Raw genomic sequence first — 17,441 nt, forward strand, 5'->3', positions numbered from 1 at the left:
CTCTATAATATGTTCCTTACAGCAAGCATCAGGTTCTCCATCACAGACCTGGAAAAATGGCAGAAGTTAGAAGGATATGCTTCCTTCATTCTCACAATCTGAAGGGAAAAAAATACATTTCCTAATTCTGTTCACTGAAAAGGCCCAGGAGTAATGACATACCAGTGGTAATGAGCACACCTACCATCCCTATGTTGATTCTAAATGCCATTCCTTATACAAAAAGTCATTTCTTCTGGCCCCTTGGAGAAATGGTTGAATCAGGCCTAGGGTAAAGAAAGTCTAAGATAAGTCAGAGGTATCTTGTTTAACCAGAAAACAAAATGCTCAAAATGCTCAAAAGAACACAGAAAGAGCTGGCGTGAAGGGGCTCCTGCTGGCAAAATTTGGGACAATTTAAACATTACAAAAGAATAATGTGGGTGATGAATTATTTCCCATTGAACTAAAAGAAAAGAAACCATAAATAGAAAATGATACTACCCAAAAAAGAAAGGGAAGAAAAGAGAAGGAAGGCAAGGAGAGAAGAAAAGAAAACGTTCTTTACCGACAAACGTCATCTAATATATGTAGATATAATGATTGAATTAGGTAATCACTGCTTTGCAGCCACCAACAGGCCATTCTTCAAGACATCTGGCTGTTCTCTTTAAAAATGTAAATGTCATTAAAAAGAGGTGGGGGAATATTCTAGATTAGGGAAGATAATAGAGACAAGTAGATGCCATGCACGATCCTTGTTTTGATACTTGATTTTTAAAAAATCTACAGAGGAAATTACTGGAGCAACTGGGAAAATTTGAAAAAAATAACTAGAAAATATTCAGATGATAACTGTATCAAGGATAAATTTCTTAGGTATGTTAAACTGGACTGTTTTTATGGAGAATATGCTAGTTCTTAGGAGATAAATGAAGTATGTAGGGATGAAGTGTCTTAGCGTCTCCAACTTACTTTGAAATCATTCAGCAAAATAAAAGTAGGAAGTAAATGTGTCTCTATATGCCTGTGAGAAAAGAATATGTACAGCCAGAGAGAGAGTAAATGTAGTAAAATGGTAACAAATGATGACTATAGGAAAAGTGTGTATGGTTATAAAGGGTACTACTAACTTTTCCACTTTCCTATAATTTATAACACTTTCAAATTTAAAAATAAGGGGAAATCAAGAAAGATGATCATGGCTTTGTTACCCTAGGCAGAAAGAATAGGGCTGTGCGGAGGGACAAGGGAGGAGAAGAAGGAGAAAGGAAGGGGAGACTAAGGAGGAGATGAGGTCATTCTTAAGAAAAGTTACAGCTACCAAACTGGCCAGAACTAGATTTTGATGACTGAGAACAGACCCAGAATGCCATCTTGCCCCTCAAAGTGAACTTTAGCTAATTGTAATGGATTATAATACTATTAGCATTGTGGGCAGGAAAAAATCTCCACCCCCTGTGTTGCTATGGCAGTGCTGACAAGGGCCAAATAAGGACAAGGTAATCCCACCTCCTGACAGGAAGGAGCAGTCAGGAGGATACACCTGGGAATGTCTAGGTACCACCCCTAAATCTTCAATACTCTAATATAATCCTAAGCCTCTGTTCTTCAGGGCAGTTGCTCTTCTTTGGGCCTGCCCACTCACACCAATCTTGGAAATGTACTATCTCCTTTTACTTTCTTTTTTAAAAAACAAATCCACTCTTGCTTGGCTTATTTGGTACTTCCTTGAATTCTTTCCTTGCAGCGTAAGCCACGAACTCATTTTTCAGCAACGGTTTGGAAAATTGCATTAATCATTACATTGATCTCAAGGTAATTAAGGATTAAATGAGTCAATACATGTAAAGCTATCACATTATTAGTATTATGACATTAAAGTAAGATACTAAAGTATCCAGCGGAAGTGAAAAACTACGCGCCCCAACAGGAAATAGCCACTTTTTTTGGTAGTTCACTGAAAGTTTTTGACAGTAGGAAGTGAAAATATAAAAATATCCTTTACAAAAGATTACCATTTTTTTGGATAATAACCTGGATGGAACCTTTGGTCATACACATGAAAATCAAAACCTACCCATGGATCTTGGATAAAACAATAATCTCCATAAAAATAAAATCCAATGGTGAAAACAGACTTAACTTTGTTAGGAATGCAAATTGGGTGTCTCTTTAGCCAACCTGTGACCTTTGACTCACTAGATAAAAGTCCCTCTTTAAACAGGGATTTAGATAGCTTTTGTTAACACCGATCTCCACATGATGCTATTGAGATTGGATTACACAGACCTTGGGAACTGTGAGGTACACTACTGAAATGAGACCACACTCACTGGGGTTGAGGAGGGCCCGGAAGGAAATGGGGTGCAAGGACTGCCTCTGCTCTTTGTATGGGGGAGTGGAGGGATACTGGAGATTCGCCTTCAGCTAGCTCCCAACCAAGAGAAGCATCCTAGGAGAGGGTCAGATTCCTAGCTGGGGAAAGGAGCTGGAAGCCCAGGAAGGATTCTCCATTTTAGACTCTTACAAATCACTCCTTCCCCAGCCAAATCCAATAGAGCTTTGTTAAACACAAAAGCCTGGGCATGCTTCTCCTTTGCTGTAGAGTTAAGGTACGAGACTTGTGGTGAACAAATCCATTCAAAGAAGAAAGAACCTGGAGAAGTGCATCCGTCAGGCATCTGGAGGGAACAAATGTCACCCCACAGCTTTCCTGAAAAAGGTGTGGGCAGAGAGCAGGGACACTGGAAGGGAGAGTGCTGTGTCATGGGGTAATAACTGAGGAACGGTATGTCTGCAGGGACACCATGAAGGACTCCCAGAACCTGGAAGGAAAGAATCTTAGGGAGAGATTGAAGAGGAGCTGTGACCTGCTGCTGAGGGACACAGTCATCCTGATGTGACCCTGCAGGGAGGAGCCCGGGAATAAATAGCCTAACCTCATCTTTTCTCTCCCGCTCATTTCCCGCCAGGGCTCCTCATTAGTCATACCAGCCAGAAGCCAGAGGGCAAGGAGCCCAGTGACGAGGTCCACACCACAGGCTGTGGGGCACAGAGCCGGGTGGGGGGTAAACAGACGATACCTGACACAGGAGCTCATTAGTCACAAGCATGTGTTCACTTGCAGAGCTCTGACATTTCTACAGCTCACAGTGGGAAAACTAGAGGTGACAAGTGACCACCAGGATGAATTATGGAAAGTGTGAGCATGTGAAGAGCAAACAAGTGGGCACAATAAACTTGTTCTAAATCAAAGCATCACCACTGTTCATGCATGAATATTGTATGTACACATATAAACAGATGTCCATTAATGGATATATTTATATTTACATGCTCCATACAAGCTATTATTATTTATTCACTTATTCAACAAATACTGAGTTCTTAACATGTACAAGGTGAGAACAGGGTTATGACCAACTAAAAATGATAGGCTTACAGGAGCTAATGTAATTATCTTTAAATTAGCCTAATTAATTAGCTTTAAGTTTAACAGCTAATATTGTCTTCAAATGATCATATACATTTTTAGTTTTTCTTAAGATTAAAAAGAGCAACATTCACACAACAACAAAACCAAACAACCAGAATTAAAAATAGGCAAAGGACTGAAATAGGCATTTCTCTAAAGAAAAGATTAAAATAGCCAATAAGCACATGAAAAAATGCTCCACATGACTAATTATTAGGGAAACACAAATCAAAACCAGAATGAGATACCATTTCATACCCATTAGGATGGCTATTATAAAAAACAGAGACAAGAACAAGCGATGGTGAGGATGTGCAGAAATTGGACCCTTGTGCACTGTTGGTGGGAATGTAAGTGGTGCATTCACTATGGAAAACAGTATGGTGTTTCCTCTAAAAATTAAAAATAGAATTACCATATGACCTAGCAATTCCACGAGTGGGTATATATATCCTCAAAATAACTGAAAGCAGGGATTCAAAGAAAGATTTGCATGCCTATGTTCATAGAAATATTATTTGCAACAGTCAAAATATGGTAGCAGCCCAAGTGTCTACTGTCAGATGAATGAAAAACAAATTGTGGTATATGCAGACAATGGAATATCATTCAGCCTTAAAAAGGAAGAAAATTCTGGCATGTGCTATAACATGGATGAACTTTGAAGACATTATACTAAGTCAATAAGCCCAACACAAAAGGACAATTACTGTATGATTCTATTTATAGGAGGTACATATTCAAATTCATAGAGAAAGAAAGCAGAAAGGGGCTAAGGCAGGGGAGACTGGGGAGTTATTGTTTAATAGGTATGGAGCTTCAGTGTGGAAAATGAAAAATTATGAAGATGGATAGTGAAGATGATTGTATAACAATGTCAACGTACTTAATGCCACTGAACTGTGTAATTAAAAATGGGTAAAATGGTACATTTTATATTATGCATATTTTACCACGATTTTTATTTATTTTTCAATTAGAGTTGACATTTGATATTATTTTATATTAGTTTCCGGTGTACAGCATAGTGGTTAGAAATTTATATAATTTATGAAGTGGTCCCCCTGATAAATCTAGTCCCCACCTGGCACCATACTTAGCTATTCCTATATTATTGACTACATTCCTTATGCTATACTTCACATCCCCATGACTATTTTGTAAACACCAATTTGTACTTCTTACTCCTTTCACCTTTTTTCACCCAGCTCTCCAGCCCTCCTCCCCTCTGGCAACCACCAGTTTGTTCTCTGTATCTATGAGTCTGTTTCTGTTTTCTTTGCTTGTTTATTTTGTTCTTCAGAGTCCACATACAAGTGAAATCATCTGGTATTTGTTTTCCTCTGTCTGACTTCTTTCACTTAACATAGTACCCTCTAGGTCCATCAATATTGTTGCAAATTATTTTACCACAATTTTTTTTTAAAAAGCAATACTTACGGATTCCAGCCCAAATCCTGTGGGTTCACATAGAGAATACCAGCTCTGGATACAGTTGCTGGGGTTGCTGTCCGTAAGTGATGAATCTCAAAGAGCAGCCTTACAGAGGGAGTAAGGGCTATGCGCTCATTACTGGCCAAGGTCAGCACCTGGACAGCGCAACACAGCATAAAAGGCCAATTTACCAAAACAACACGAAGTGCTTCCCCCAGTAGAAGTGCCAAAGGCTATGAGCTCACAGTCCCCAGTCGGTTCTCAGTACATCCCTGAGGGGAGGGAGCTCACTCACCCTTGAGGAACACTGTCATCAATATGGACTCATTCATACCAACCTTTGAATAATTGTGATTATGATTAAATATAAGACATTTGTTCTAAGAGCTGATTACATGAAAAGGCCTGACTACCACAAAAAATAAACTTTCTTTAGAATCTGAAATGTGGCTCACAGAGCTGTACCATCACTCTGTAGTTTCACTGGGAAGGCTGAATTAACCACGGCAAAATGCTCAGGAATGCATTTATACTCAATCGGTGGGTGCAGGAACTACTTAATTTCAATAGCTAAGTTTCACCGATGAACAGAGGGCACAAACTTGGTCTTTTATTATCTAAGTATTCCATACTTAATCAAAGATGAGATGCAATAATTTATGCCTAATTGTCAGAAAATGGTAAGATGTGTATGAATTAAATTCTTGGAGACATATCTCTTTTCATAGGTGGTTAAATTTATACACACAAGAAAAATGTAATCACTTAAATTCTTTAACAGTGAAATTAAGAGCATTATCAGGAAAAGTGCTACTTATCAAAATAGTAACTACATAAAGAACATCAGGTTAATGATTAAAAACGAGTATTAAAATCAACAAGTGAATGGAACTCTTAATATATTCAGGGGTTATGTTTCAGGTCTAGCCTGAGGTATTACTCACCTTGTTGTCATCCATGACAGTATTTAGTGATTCGATCCACATGGGATCAATATCTCCATCCAGGACTATCCATTTTGGTCCATCATGCATAAGATTTGCTTGTTCTCGCAGAATGGAGGAGAAGAGACCTATAAATTAAGAGTAAACAATCTTATATAATGGAAAAGAGTGCTGTTTATTTATAAAATAAATTTGTGTTATTTCTACTGGGAGTTCTTATATTAAGTAAGTAAACTTGCTGCCGCTCTCTGGTGGGCAATATGTAATACCTTTTGAGCTATACCTAGGCTCCAGACCAAAGAGCAAGTTTCACTTCCATGAGAAGGTTCCTTAACTTCTCTGACTGAGCTTCCGCATATGTCAAATAAAGATGATAGTACGTTACTTGAAAAACAGTTGTTGGGATTTATAAAAGGTAATACACACAAAACTCAAAACTTACACCAAATGAAGACATTATCCTTTTTCATTCACATACCTTCAGTATCTATTTTAGGTCAAATATTAGTTTATTTCATCTTTCTCCATTTTTCTCTAACACTATCCAAGGGACATAATTCTAAAGCTAAAGGAATCAGAAGTGCTATACATTTCTTTGAGAAATCTGGCCATTGTCATTATATTATCATTACTTCACAAGACGTATAGATAAAAACATTTTAAATCCATAGTCTTTTTTGCTATCACTACATATCTAAGTATTGTGTGTGTTACATGGTGTATTTAATAGTTGCTGATTTTTCAAAATTCAAATATATAATATCCTGGTGAGAAAAACTGGTTTGATGCATGTCTGTGGGAAGTTTTGGTTCCTCTGCGAAGTATTTTGTGCAAGAAAAAAAAAAAGTGACAGTATGTAGTAGAAACTGCCACTATGATTCATAAAAAGCCAGTAATCTTTTCTAATGATCACTGATTTGAATGGCTTCCACAGATTTTCATCATAAAATGATATTATTCCCTCCCTGCCACAGTCTTTTCAGAAAAAAAAAAAAGATAAAAGGCTAAGAATCGATTTTGACTGTCTCACAAATTAGGGAAATAGTATATATGTAAAAAGATAGAGAATGAGGAAGCGGGATTGTAGACATGGGGTCATCAGGAAGTCTATGACATGGCATTTGACCAGACACTTCAATAAAGTAAGGGAGGAAGCCATGCAGATATCTGTAGTGTTGCAGATGGTGGGGAATTCAAGTGCAAAGGTTCTGTGATGGGAAGATACTTGGCATGTTCAAGGAAGAGCAAGGAGGCCAGAGTGTATGGAATATAGTGAGTGAAGGCAGAGTGCAGAAATGAGGTCAGAAATGGGGAAGGAGGATCTAATCAAAGAGAACCTTGTAGGCCTTGGGTAGAGGTTGGATTCTAAGGGTGATAGAACCCACTGGAAATGGCAAGCAGAGAACCAACGTTTTGAGGAGCACCTCTGTCTGCTATATGGAAAATGAACTGCAGGGAGACCAGTGAAGGGGCTACTGCAAACTACAGGCAAGAGGTGATGGAGGCTTGGACTGATGTGTAGCTGCTGAGCAGGGGAGAAATACTGGAATACAATATGTATTAAAGGTAAAGCCTATAGAGTTTGCTGTGAGGTTGAATGTACGGTGTAAAAGGGAGAAAGGACTAAAGGATGATCCCAAGGTTCGTGCATGTTTTGAAATGAGAAGCAGTAACAGATTTTCACAAAGGAGTGTGCTTGCCTGCAAATACTTTCGGGGCAAGACACATGTCTCATTGACTTTTGTCCCTGGCACCTACAATAGTACCGTCCTCAAACTCAGTCAGTGTCTTGTATTAGGTACTTTATAAATGTTCCCTAAGGCATTCATGTTGACTTCTTTCTGGGTTTTCACGGAGCCCTGACATACTGATGTGGGATAAAATACACAGCTCTGAGCACAAACCTACTGAATGCAAATAGATCATTTATTCAAATGTAGCTTTAATTTGTAGTTTATAAATGCCGTTCAGAGCTGCTATATCTCCAATAATGCCAACACAAACAGTAAATCTACAGCTATGACTAAAATTGGCTTGAACTGAGAAATGGTTTCCTGGATAAAAAGAAGAAATTTTTTGCACTTCAAAAGAGGAAATACTACTTGCCATCTTTCCATTCTCGGGTAGCATGATGTATGAAACCAAAGAGTTCATCTGTTGTCACAGCTTTAGGGTTTAAGTCATTCCAAATGGGTTTTTGTTTCATGTTAACATATGTTCGGTTCAGTGTTCTCAAAATCTGAAGGGAAGAAGGGGGGAAAAATGCTAAGAAAATTAATACTAATGTAAGCCAAATGGAAAGCAAAATATTTTGAAGGATTTCCCTTATTCATTATATATTCCTAGATATTCTGTATGCATTAAGATTGAAAGAGTGGGGGGAAAAAACATGTGCACATTTTCATTCCCATTTTGAAAAATTTAAGCCTACAGTCCCTTAGGATCAGTTCACCTGATTCTTCGAACAATGTAGACTAGAGAAAGTCGCTCTATCATTTGGGATTGTTAACCGTGTGTGCAAACTGAAGGACTATATTGAAATAAGTGTTCCCGTTCATGTTATTAACATCTACTCTATCTGTATTATTTAGATTGTTTTCAAATTTCAGCCTGCACGAGAATCACTTGTATGGTGTTAAAACAGATTTCTGGGCCCAATCACCAAGTTTCTAATTCAGTAGGTCTGGGGTGGGACTGATGATTTGCATTCCTATTAAGGTCCCAGGTGATGCCTATGATATAGTCTAGACGTGCGTTGAGACCTAGTGACCTAGAGCAATAGTTCTCAACAGCAGATTTCTTGACTCGGGGGAAGAGGGCAAGCTACTGGGCATCTAGTGGTCAGAGGCCAGCGATGCTGCTAAACATCCTACAACGCACAGGACAGCCACCATGACATACAATTATCTGGTCCAGAATGTCATTAGTGCTGACGTTCTGATCAGAGAGTTGAGGAAAAGTAGACTTGAGGATAAGAATTCATACGATAGATGCTTCCTATGTGCCTGTTTAATTCATTGACACCTTAATCCAAATGTCTGCCACAACTATCCTTTTTGCTTTCTCCAAAAAGCCATGGCTTTATTTTAAATATTTAGCATCCTGATCTTCTCACAGGGATGTGAAAGACTGATAAACAATTGCCAAATACTTTGGAATAATGGGTTGTTAAATAACATAGCCCTGAGTTTCAGTGCTCTAGTTGTATCACCTTAAGTAAAGGTTGAATAGAACAGAATCCATGAAGACCAGAGAAAAGAAACTGAATGCCTTAGGAATATTAAGCTTAAAACATTTTTAGAAACCATTAATCTACTGAAAGTTATAGAATTTAATTTTATCCTTCCTTAAACCATGGCCCACATCTGAAACTTACTCAAACAAAATAATTACAGATCTATCAGTTATCTACTTTAATATTTCAATTATTATATTTTTCACTAGAAAGATCCCCACACAGGACCTCCCGTTACAACTGTTCCACTTTGGGTTTGGATAAATACAGTACCGTCAAGTTCTCTATACACCCATGCTCTGAAGTCTCATATGCTCACTCTGATTATTTTTAGTCATTGGCTACTAAATATGTTTATAACCAAGCACCCTGAATTAAAATGCATGCAGTTCTGCATATACCGTCTGCCAACCAAGAAAATAAGTATGTTGCCAGGACTGTCAGTAAGACCAAGCAAAATCAAGCAGTGAACTAAACATGGGGATAATCATAACCACACCTACCATCCATGTGCAGAGCAAATCACACAGAGTGCACCTAGCACAGCTCACAATAGGGACCTCAAAAATGTGGTGTTTGCTGCCTCCCTTTCTTTTCAAGTTTTGTTTTGGCCCTATAGAGGGTTATATTCTCAGGAAGTATTGAAGGAAAATATGTGGGTATTCTCAATGATATGGAGAGGCAAATCTAAGGTAACTTGGAAAAGATGAAGTAGTCTTGTTAAATGTGGGTAGCACCAATCCCACCCTGCAATCCAGGTATCTTATTCTAGAGTCTCTCAATGTGTTACTTTTGGATAAAGAATTGAGGTAGAAATGTATTACTGAAAGATGCATGAAATAGGATGGCATACAGCTAAATGCATGAATAGGAGGCTAAATATCTCATGTGGAAAGCCCAAGCTTTATCTCAACTTACCTTTCCTATTTAAACACAATGTTCTGATTGCTACTCTCTCCCTGTCCCAAATACAGAGGAAAATAGTGTCAACTGATCAAAGAACAGTCCTAAAGTCTCAGATTCTAACCCAAAATCATGGTGGACTTCACTGAAGGGCACTCTTAAATAGAACTGAAAATAGGCCAAAAAAAAAAGTTCCTTCCATGGCCGGAAGCTCACAGACATTTTACCCTACCTTACTCTTTCCTGTGCCTGCGTTTCCCACCACAAAGACAGAGTGCCGCACGGCCAGCAGTTCCTCAAGCTGGACAACCTGCAGACAAAACGGCCAGTCACAAGTTTCCTTTAGTGAGTTTGTGATTAAACAATAAACAAATTTAAAAAAACCCCAAACCACTAGCCATTTTTATCCAATTGTTTCCTTGCAACCCACTGACAACAGTATATTCCAGGAAAGTTGAAACAAATGATAAGGGCTAAGTACAGTTTCTCCTGAATCTCCAACATAGAACTCGGATGTGAGAATGAAGACAACACATTGGCTCTTGCATCACTGACACAGGCAGAGTGAAGTACAATTGTACCAGGTACACGGCAGGGGTTACTTACAAAAGCAGTGACTCTTCTTCAAGTGTTGAACAAAAACAGATGGCCAATCAACATCTACAACTGAGTAATGACGTGTATCCTCTAAAACATCTAAAATGGACATCCGATGTGTATTCAACGTCCATGTTGTCACTACACTCAAACTGAGCATGCACATGCACATGCCTTTAATAAGTCGGATGATGTCACACATATAAACACGTCTCACCATTAAATGCGTGCACTAATGATTTTACTTCCAACTTTCTCTCCACCAGCAAGAAAAGAGCAAAATTAATTTTTGATGCATGTCACCAAGAACCAAGAAATATTATAAACCAAGGAAAAGTATGCTTGCATTTAAAACCATGACTTAATCATTTCTGGGTTTTCCCCTTCGCACAGAATGGGACAACAAAATATTTCATTACAGTCAATTTAGTAAAGACTGCCATGTTAGAATGCTGTCAAGTATACATGAAGGTCATATTAAGGTCAGTGTAATATATAAGTTGACGTTTTGGGTCGGTATCACTACAGTTACTGTCACTGTACATTCCCAGGGCTGCCATGACACGTATAATAAATGCTCCTTTTACTTTGAGGATGAAGGTCTCCTCGGGCTGCAGGCGGAGCTCCACGGTGGACTGCCTGACCATCTGTTCAAAGTGTGGTGCCCTCCTCCGGGGCACGTCCAGGGCTGGAAACAGGTCACCGACCAGGCCCAGAAACACAGGGATGTCGTCTGTCACGATTTTTGGCATATTGAAGTCCCTTAATGCTCTCATGAGTACCTAGGAAAGAGAACAGAACACACTTTATAAAAAAGCCAATACAAGGTCTAACAATCAATCAGCTAAACAGCTAAAGATGTTATTCGTAATTCTCATATCTAAAGCATGAGAATCGATACTGTTCTGTCTATAGGGCGGTTAAATGCTTACAAGGTCACACATCAGAACACGAGGAGGCTCTCCCAATACCACGGACAACCTCAGACTCTCAGGGAGGCCCTGTTCCTTCCGTACCAATAGCTATCTGCTTTGATCTTGAAAAAGGATTAGAAGCTCTTCTCTCTTTAATCCTCAAACTCCAGGATATAAATTAACCAGGCTCAACAGATCATTTTGTTCAAAGTACATTTTGAGAATCTCAGAATAATAAACTCAAGCATTTTTAGTTTCAGTTTTTGTTCTATAATGGCTGAAAACCAAAGAGAGCTTCAGATATTAAAAACAGTAACTTGATCAGCGGGATGACATTTACAGAAAGTTAAACATTCCGATGACGGCAGTACAGCAGGAGAACAAATAAATGCAGGAAAATCCTGATCCTGTCATATACTGTGAGTGCGAGGAAGAGAAAGATTGAAAATGAAAAGTAGAAAATCACATAATAAATATCCTTTAGCATAAAAAGAAACTCACAGGAATAGATCTATTTTTCAACTACTCAAGCCATACTGCATGTATATATAGGGCTGTATGTTCATTACTCTCACTACTTATTTAATAGAGAAAAACTGACATGTGGCTGTTACGGTTTTTTCCCAGGAGGGACAATTCCCTAGTAGCTCTGAAAAATCAACTAAGCATTTCCCAGTGCTAGGTGATCAACCTTCCTATTCCATTCTTCATGTATCTTACATCTTATGAAAGGGATATACTTTCTTCTATTACATTATGTCTTCACTGACTTTTTCAGGATTAATATCCCAACTTAATTAGATTTTCTAAATGTTCCTCAGAGGAAATGAAACACTGACTACTGAATTACCTGAATATGACCATCAAAATATTTTTTGTAGCTGACATTTTGAAAGCGCCTATAAAATCACATTTTCTTTCCTACACTGATAACCTTTTACTCAAGAATACTTGTGATCTTTTATAACATAAGAAATGACAGTCCTCCGAATATCCTACATTAACAATAGATGGTATGTGTGGTAAAAGTCGCGCTATGCATGACCTACCATCCAGGCATACACTTTTATTTGTATGAAGCCATTTAGCTACTCACTCAACAAAATCACATTAGTATCGTATTACCTGATCCTCGGGTCTGTCTTTATCTTCTCGTTTCAGGGAGCCAGCCACAACCAAGACAGATTTAATAGCACGAAGTCCCCAATCATAATGATCCTAAAAATCAAAACATAGGCATATTTTCTTAAGACTTTTATGAAGGAGTAAGATTCTCATCGTAGAAGTAAGCCGAAAGCTAGGAGTTCAGATAAATACATGCTTTAATCATGGTAAACAATATTTCCCTTTCCTCTCTGAAACTGTGAAAACCATGTCCCCTCAGTGTCTTCCTGCTTCTTTCACCTGATTGTCTGTCTGTCTGTCAGCAAATCTCTTCTTCACGTACCATTTAGTTGCAGCGTTTGCCCAAGGCTCCATCGAACTTCCTTGCTCTTCTCTCTCAACAAACCTGCTAACTCGGAAGTCCAACCACCTCCATGTTTTCACCTCCATCCACAAGCACATTTTTCCCACTATATGCTGACAGCCCTATGTCTCAAATTGCCCTAACTACTATACCTCCTAATCCCTTGGATGCTGCAGCTCTGATACTGGCACTTAATCTAGTCAAAACCGTATTAAATAAAATTCAGTGATAAGCCAGTACCTCTTTGTGACATCTACATTACCCCCAAGGAAGATTCCTCTCACAGGCTTTGAGTTCCTAGAGAACAAAGCTTGTATCTTATTCACTTTCATCTTCCAGGTCCTAGCATGGTACACCGAGCAGGGCAGGTGCCCAGTAAACCTGAATTAACTGATTGATTTTATATAAGAAACCTTCTCTCCGACTTCCCTCTACAATCCACACAGTAACAACACTTCTATTAAATGTCTCTCAGCTATGCCTGTGGGAAAGTCATTTAACTTCTCCAAGCCTTAGTATTGTCATCAATAAAAAGGCAGATAAAAATACCTACTTTATAAGGTTGTTGTAGGAGTAAAATGAGTTAATGCTTTGTGGGCAGTGAAATAATAAACACATGTATACAAATATGCCCTTCAATTCATTAGTGGGTAATAAAGTCAATATAGTGGGTCTTGACCATCATTTTTGTTAGTAATACAACAGAACAGAATGAAGACTACCAGAATGTATTGCAAATAACAACAGTAAGAACTGTTGCTGAAATTTTTGCTTCAGTTGTGCACACATGTGCATGTAGTGAGTCTCAATAGAAAAAAATGTTTTATACAGTGTTTTGAAACCCACTGATATAAAAGTAAGTTGAGGCTTGAGGAGTGAAGACAAAGGAGAAGAACAAGAGTCTGAAGGCCAGGGAGATTGGGGAGGAAGCTAGTCATTGCAGTAACGATATTAAAGGAGAAGATAAAGAAGAAATTCTGGACACAGATTTAAGAGGACTTGGTGACTCTCCTAAACATTTAAACGTTGCAAATAACTGCTATAATAATCTTCACCATATTCATTATGTTATTTCTTTGCTCAAAAATGTGCGCTGATTCTCCTCCAGTCCATCCCTATGGCTTAGAAAATTATCTGTGAACTGTGTTCCTAAACTGCCCTCTGCAACTAAGATTGAACACGGCACCTTCAGCTGAGTTGCCACTGAGCTCCTGGATGGCTCAGTTGGTCGGAGCGCGGGCTGTCAACCACGCCCCCTGCAACTAACAATGGCAATTGGACCTGGAGCTGAGCTGAGCCCTCCACAAGTAAGATGGAAAGGACAACAACTTGACTTGGAGAAGTCCCAGAAGTACACACTGTTCCCCAATAAAGTCCTGTTCCCCTTCCCCAATAAAATCTTTGGGGGGAAAAACACAAAACAACAAAAACATTTCTGTCCTGGCCAGATTTCTTTCCCTTCATCTCATCCAAGACATTTCTCATCCTGAGTTAGGGGACTCTTTCCTTGCCTGTTCTACCTTTTCTTTCAACACCTTCCTCTTGTGATTGGCTATTGGTATCCTAGAAAGAATTCCAAAGAACTAAATTCAAATCTTGCTCCCATCACTTGTTAGCTGTGAACTATGAATAGGTTATTTCACTCTGTTTTCTTATGTATAAAATGGAGCTAATAATACCAAATTCAGAGACTTCTTATAAAGATTTAAAAAGATAACACATGGTACCTGTTCAATAAATATTGGTTTCTTTCTTCCTTGAAACTATCATAATTTTTTCATCCTCCATTTCATTCCAATTTTTATTTTATGTAAACTGAATCTCCTAAATAAGTTCTTTGAAGTCATAAATCTGAGTGTTTGTTTAATTTGTCCTAAGGCTTATCCCCTTCATCATCGTCATAATAAACATTCTACTTGCATACAGTAGATACTCGCTAAGTATTTAAATTTTACTACTAGGAATAGATATAGTTGCAACTCCATGTCTCCTAGGGTCAGTGACATTTTTTTCTTCTGACTCTTTCCCATTATAAAGTTAAAGTGGGCTCATTAAAAAAGATATTACAAACAAGAAGAAGGAGAAAAATTTAAAACACTCACAATCTTATTATCCAGAGACAAATGTTAAAACTCACAATGTATTTTCCAGTCACTTTATATGTATATGAAACACACGGTATAATATAAAACACGCAAATTCTAGATCACATCTAGTTTGGCATGCTGCTTTTTACATATAACATTGTCATAAACATTTTCCATATTATTAAATTTGATATGATTTCCCCCCAGAATGTAAACTCACAGTTATTAAAATGACAACATGCATTTCTCTCTCAGATTCCAAATTTCACCCCAACAATGGGTAACTTAAAACTAGTACATCTGGCAATACTGGTAACTGTATGATTATGATTGTAGTGTTTTAATACTTTGATCCTGGAACAGCTGCAAAATACTGTCCCCAGGGATTAATGACAGTCATTAAAAGACCAAAGCCAAGGTGGCCAAAAAGCTGAGTTTAAAAATAATGATGCTGATACATGTGTAATTTTTGTGGTACATCAGCAACTTCAGTGGAACTGCAAGAAGAAAATGACTGGAAAATAGAGAATAGTTAAGTTTCAACCATTTGAGAGACTAAGGAATTACACAACAAAAGTTAAATAAAAAAGGGTGGGGGGACTCTACTTTCAAAAAAAGGATTACCAACAAATAAGAAAATTTCAATTTAACATTTTGAGGTGTTCTCCAGAAAAATCAACTTTTCTTCACTCACCTGGACATTCCTGCCTTCCCTCACTAGACTATAATATTCGTATCAAGAAAGGGAGGCATCATAAAATTCCATTTATAATTATAACATTGGTCAAGTTTAAAGAAAACCACAGTTTTAGCCCGTTGATAAAAACTATAAAGTACAAATTAAACAGAAGCATTAAAATGTCTTGTTTAATTTCTTAAAAAATTAAAAATTGTAAAATATAAATTTTCAAAATTTTATGGAAAATATAAAATCACTCCTAAGTATCTAATTATAATTTGAATGACAAATCACCTAGCACCCATATTTCCAAAGCTGTTTTAATGGGATGGGAAAACCAAGACAAAGTGAAAAAAGACTCCTCACCTGCTTGGAGAGGAGCTCTGTGCAAAGTGTGTACAGTGTAATGAACTTTCGGGCTAATGAGCGTGCATCCGCAAAACCTTCAGCAACTAACATGATTTCACAGATTAGCTCAATGTCAGGGGCCACCATGGCACAGGGTCTGAAAAGTAAACATGAAATTGAGTTTTAAAATGTGATAAGGTGATAAGTAGAAATTGCTGGAAATCAAGTAATTAATTCATACCAACATTCTAATCATTCCCAAGCAGGTCACCATTACCTCTGTCAATCACAGCTACCAAGACCCTTCACTTCACCTGAAAAAATGTCTGTTAGTTACTGGATACCTAGAATAAGATGGAAAGTCTAAAAATAGCAGAAGCATGGGTATAGTGTTTGCCGATTTCCATGGAATAAATATTTCCACCATGGCTGATTTCAAGCCACCAACACTGGATGTGGACCTGGAAAGAGCTGCTCAGTAGCACACCACCATACAGACACAATAGACGTAAATAATCTAAGAGCATAAACATTCATAAAGTAGTCAACTAATTAGGAGCTGGTGAGTTTTGAGTATTTACCACCTTTGTTTTTAATGCAATTTATTTAATCAAAAGTTTATATAATTTAGTTTCTACTAGTGACTGTACTTAACAATCCACCTTAGAAAATCCATGAAAATTTAACCATCAGCTCTTTCATGCTCTTACATGTCACCTCTAGTATACCACTACCAGAGACCAGCTTTGAGTGAAAATTTATAAAAACATTGCTTCCAAATCCCCTTTCTTTTGGAGGGGGGCTGCCAAAAGTCCTCCCCAAGACAAGCGCTACCGTGTTTCCCTGAAAATAAGAACTAGCCAGACCATCAGCTCTAATGCGTCTTTTGGAGCAAAAATTAATATAAGACCCGGTATTATATCATAGTATATAAAACCTGGTGTTATATTAAAATAAGACCTGGTATTATATTATATTATATTATATTATATTATATTATATTATATTATATTATATCATATCATATTATGTTATATGATATTATGGTATGGTATGGTATGGTATGGTATAGTATATAGTATATAAGTATAGTATATAAGACCCGGTCTTATTTTGATATAAGGTCTTACATTAACTTTTGCTCCAAAAGACGCATTAGAGCTGGTGGTCTGGCTAGGTCTTATTTTGGGGGAAACACGGTATTAATAGCAACACCTGAAAAAATTCCACTCAACTGAAGTCAAGTACCAAGAAGGAGTCAGAATAAATAAGTTAACAAGCTTGTTATTTTAGACTTCGTAAAGTATACACTCCAAATATTTATCTATCTGTTTTTGTAAATATAATTACAGTCTACTTCCTACATATCTAATTT

General features: G+C 37.7%; 1 protein-coding gene across 1 annotated transcript in view; it reads right to left on the reverse strand.

Annotated features, from left to right (window-relative positions):
- The window catches only part of DNAH11 (dynein axonemal heavy chain 11), a 287,853-nt gene that overhangs the window by 162,979 nt on the left and 107,433 nt on the right, over positions 1-17,441 (reverse strand). The window contains exons 35-41 of the mRNA XM_081079668.1: positions 16,085-16,223; positions 12,610-12,702; positions 11,158-11,352; positions 10,206-10,283; positions 7,942-8,074; positions 5,836-5,963; positions 4,898-5,046 (exon numbers count right to left, since the gene is read on the reverse strand). Coding sequence (XP_080935794.1) covers positions 4,898-5,046; positions 5,836-5,963; positions 7,942-8,074; positions 10,206-10,283; positions 11,158-11,352; positions 12,610-12,702; positions 16,085-16,223 — 915 coding nt within the window. The remainder of the gene's footprint in view (positions 1-4,897; positions 5,047-5,835; positions 5,964-7,941; positions 8,075-10,205; positions 10,284-11,157; positions 11,353-12,609; positions 12,703-16,084; positions 16,224-17,441) is intronic.

This window comes from Rhinolophus hipposideros, assembly GCF_964194185.1.
Source record: "Rhinolophus hipposideros genome assembly, chromosome: 18".
NCBI lineage: Eukaryota > Metazoa > Chordata > Mammalia > Chiroptera > Rhinolophidae > Rhinolophus > Rhinolophus hipposideros.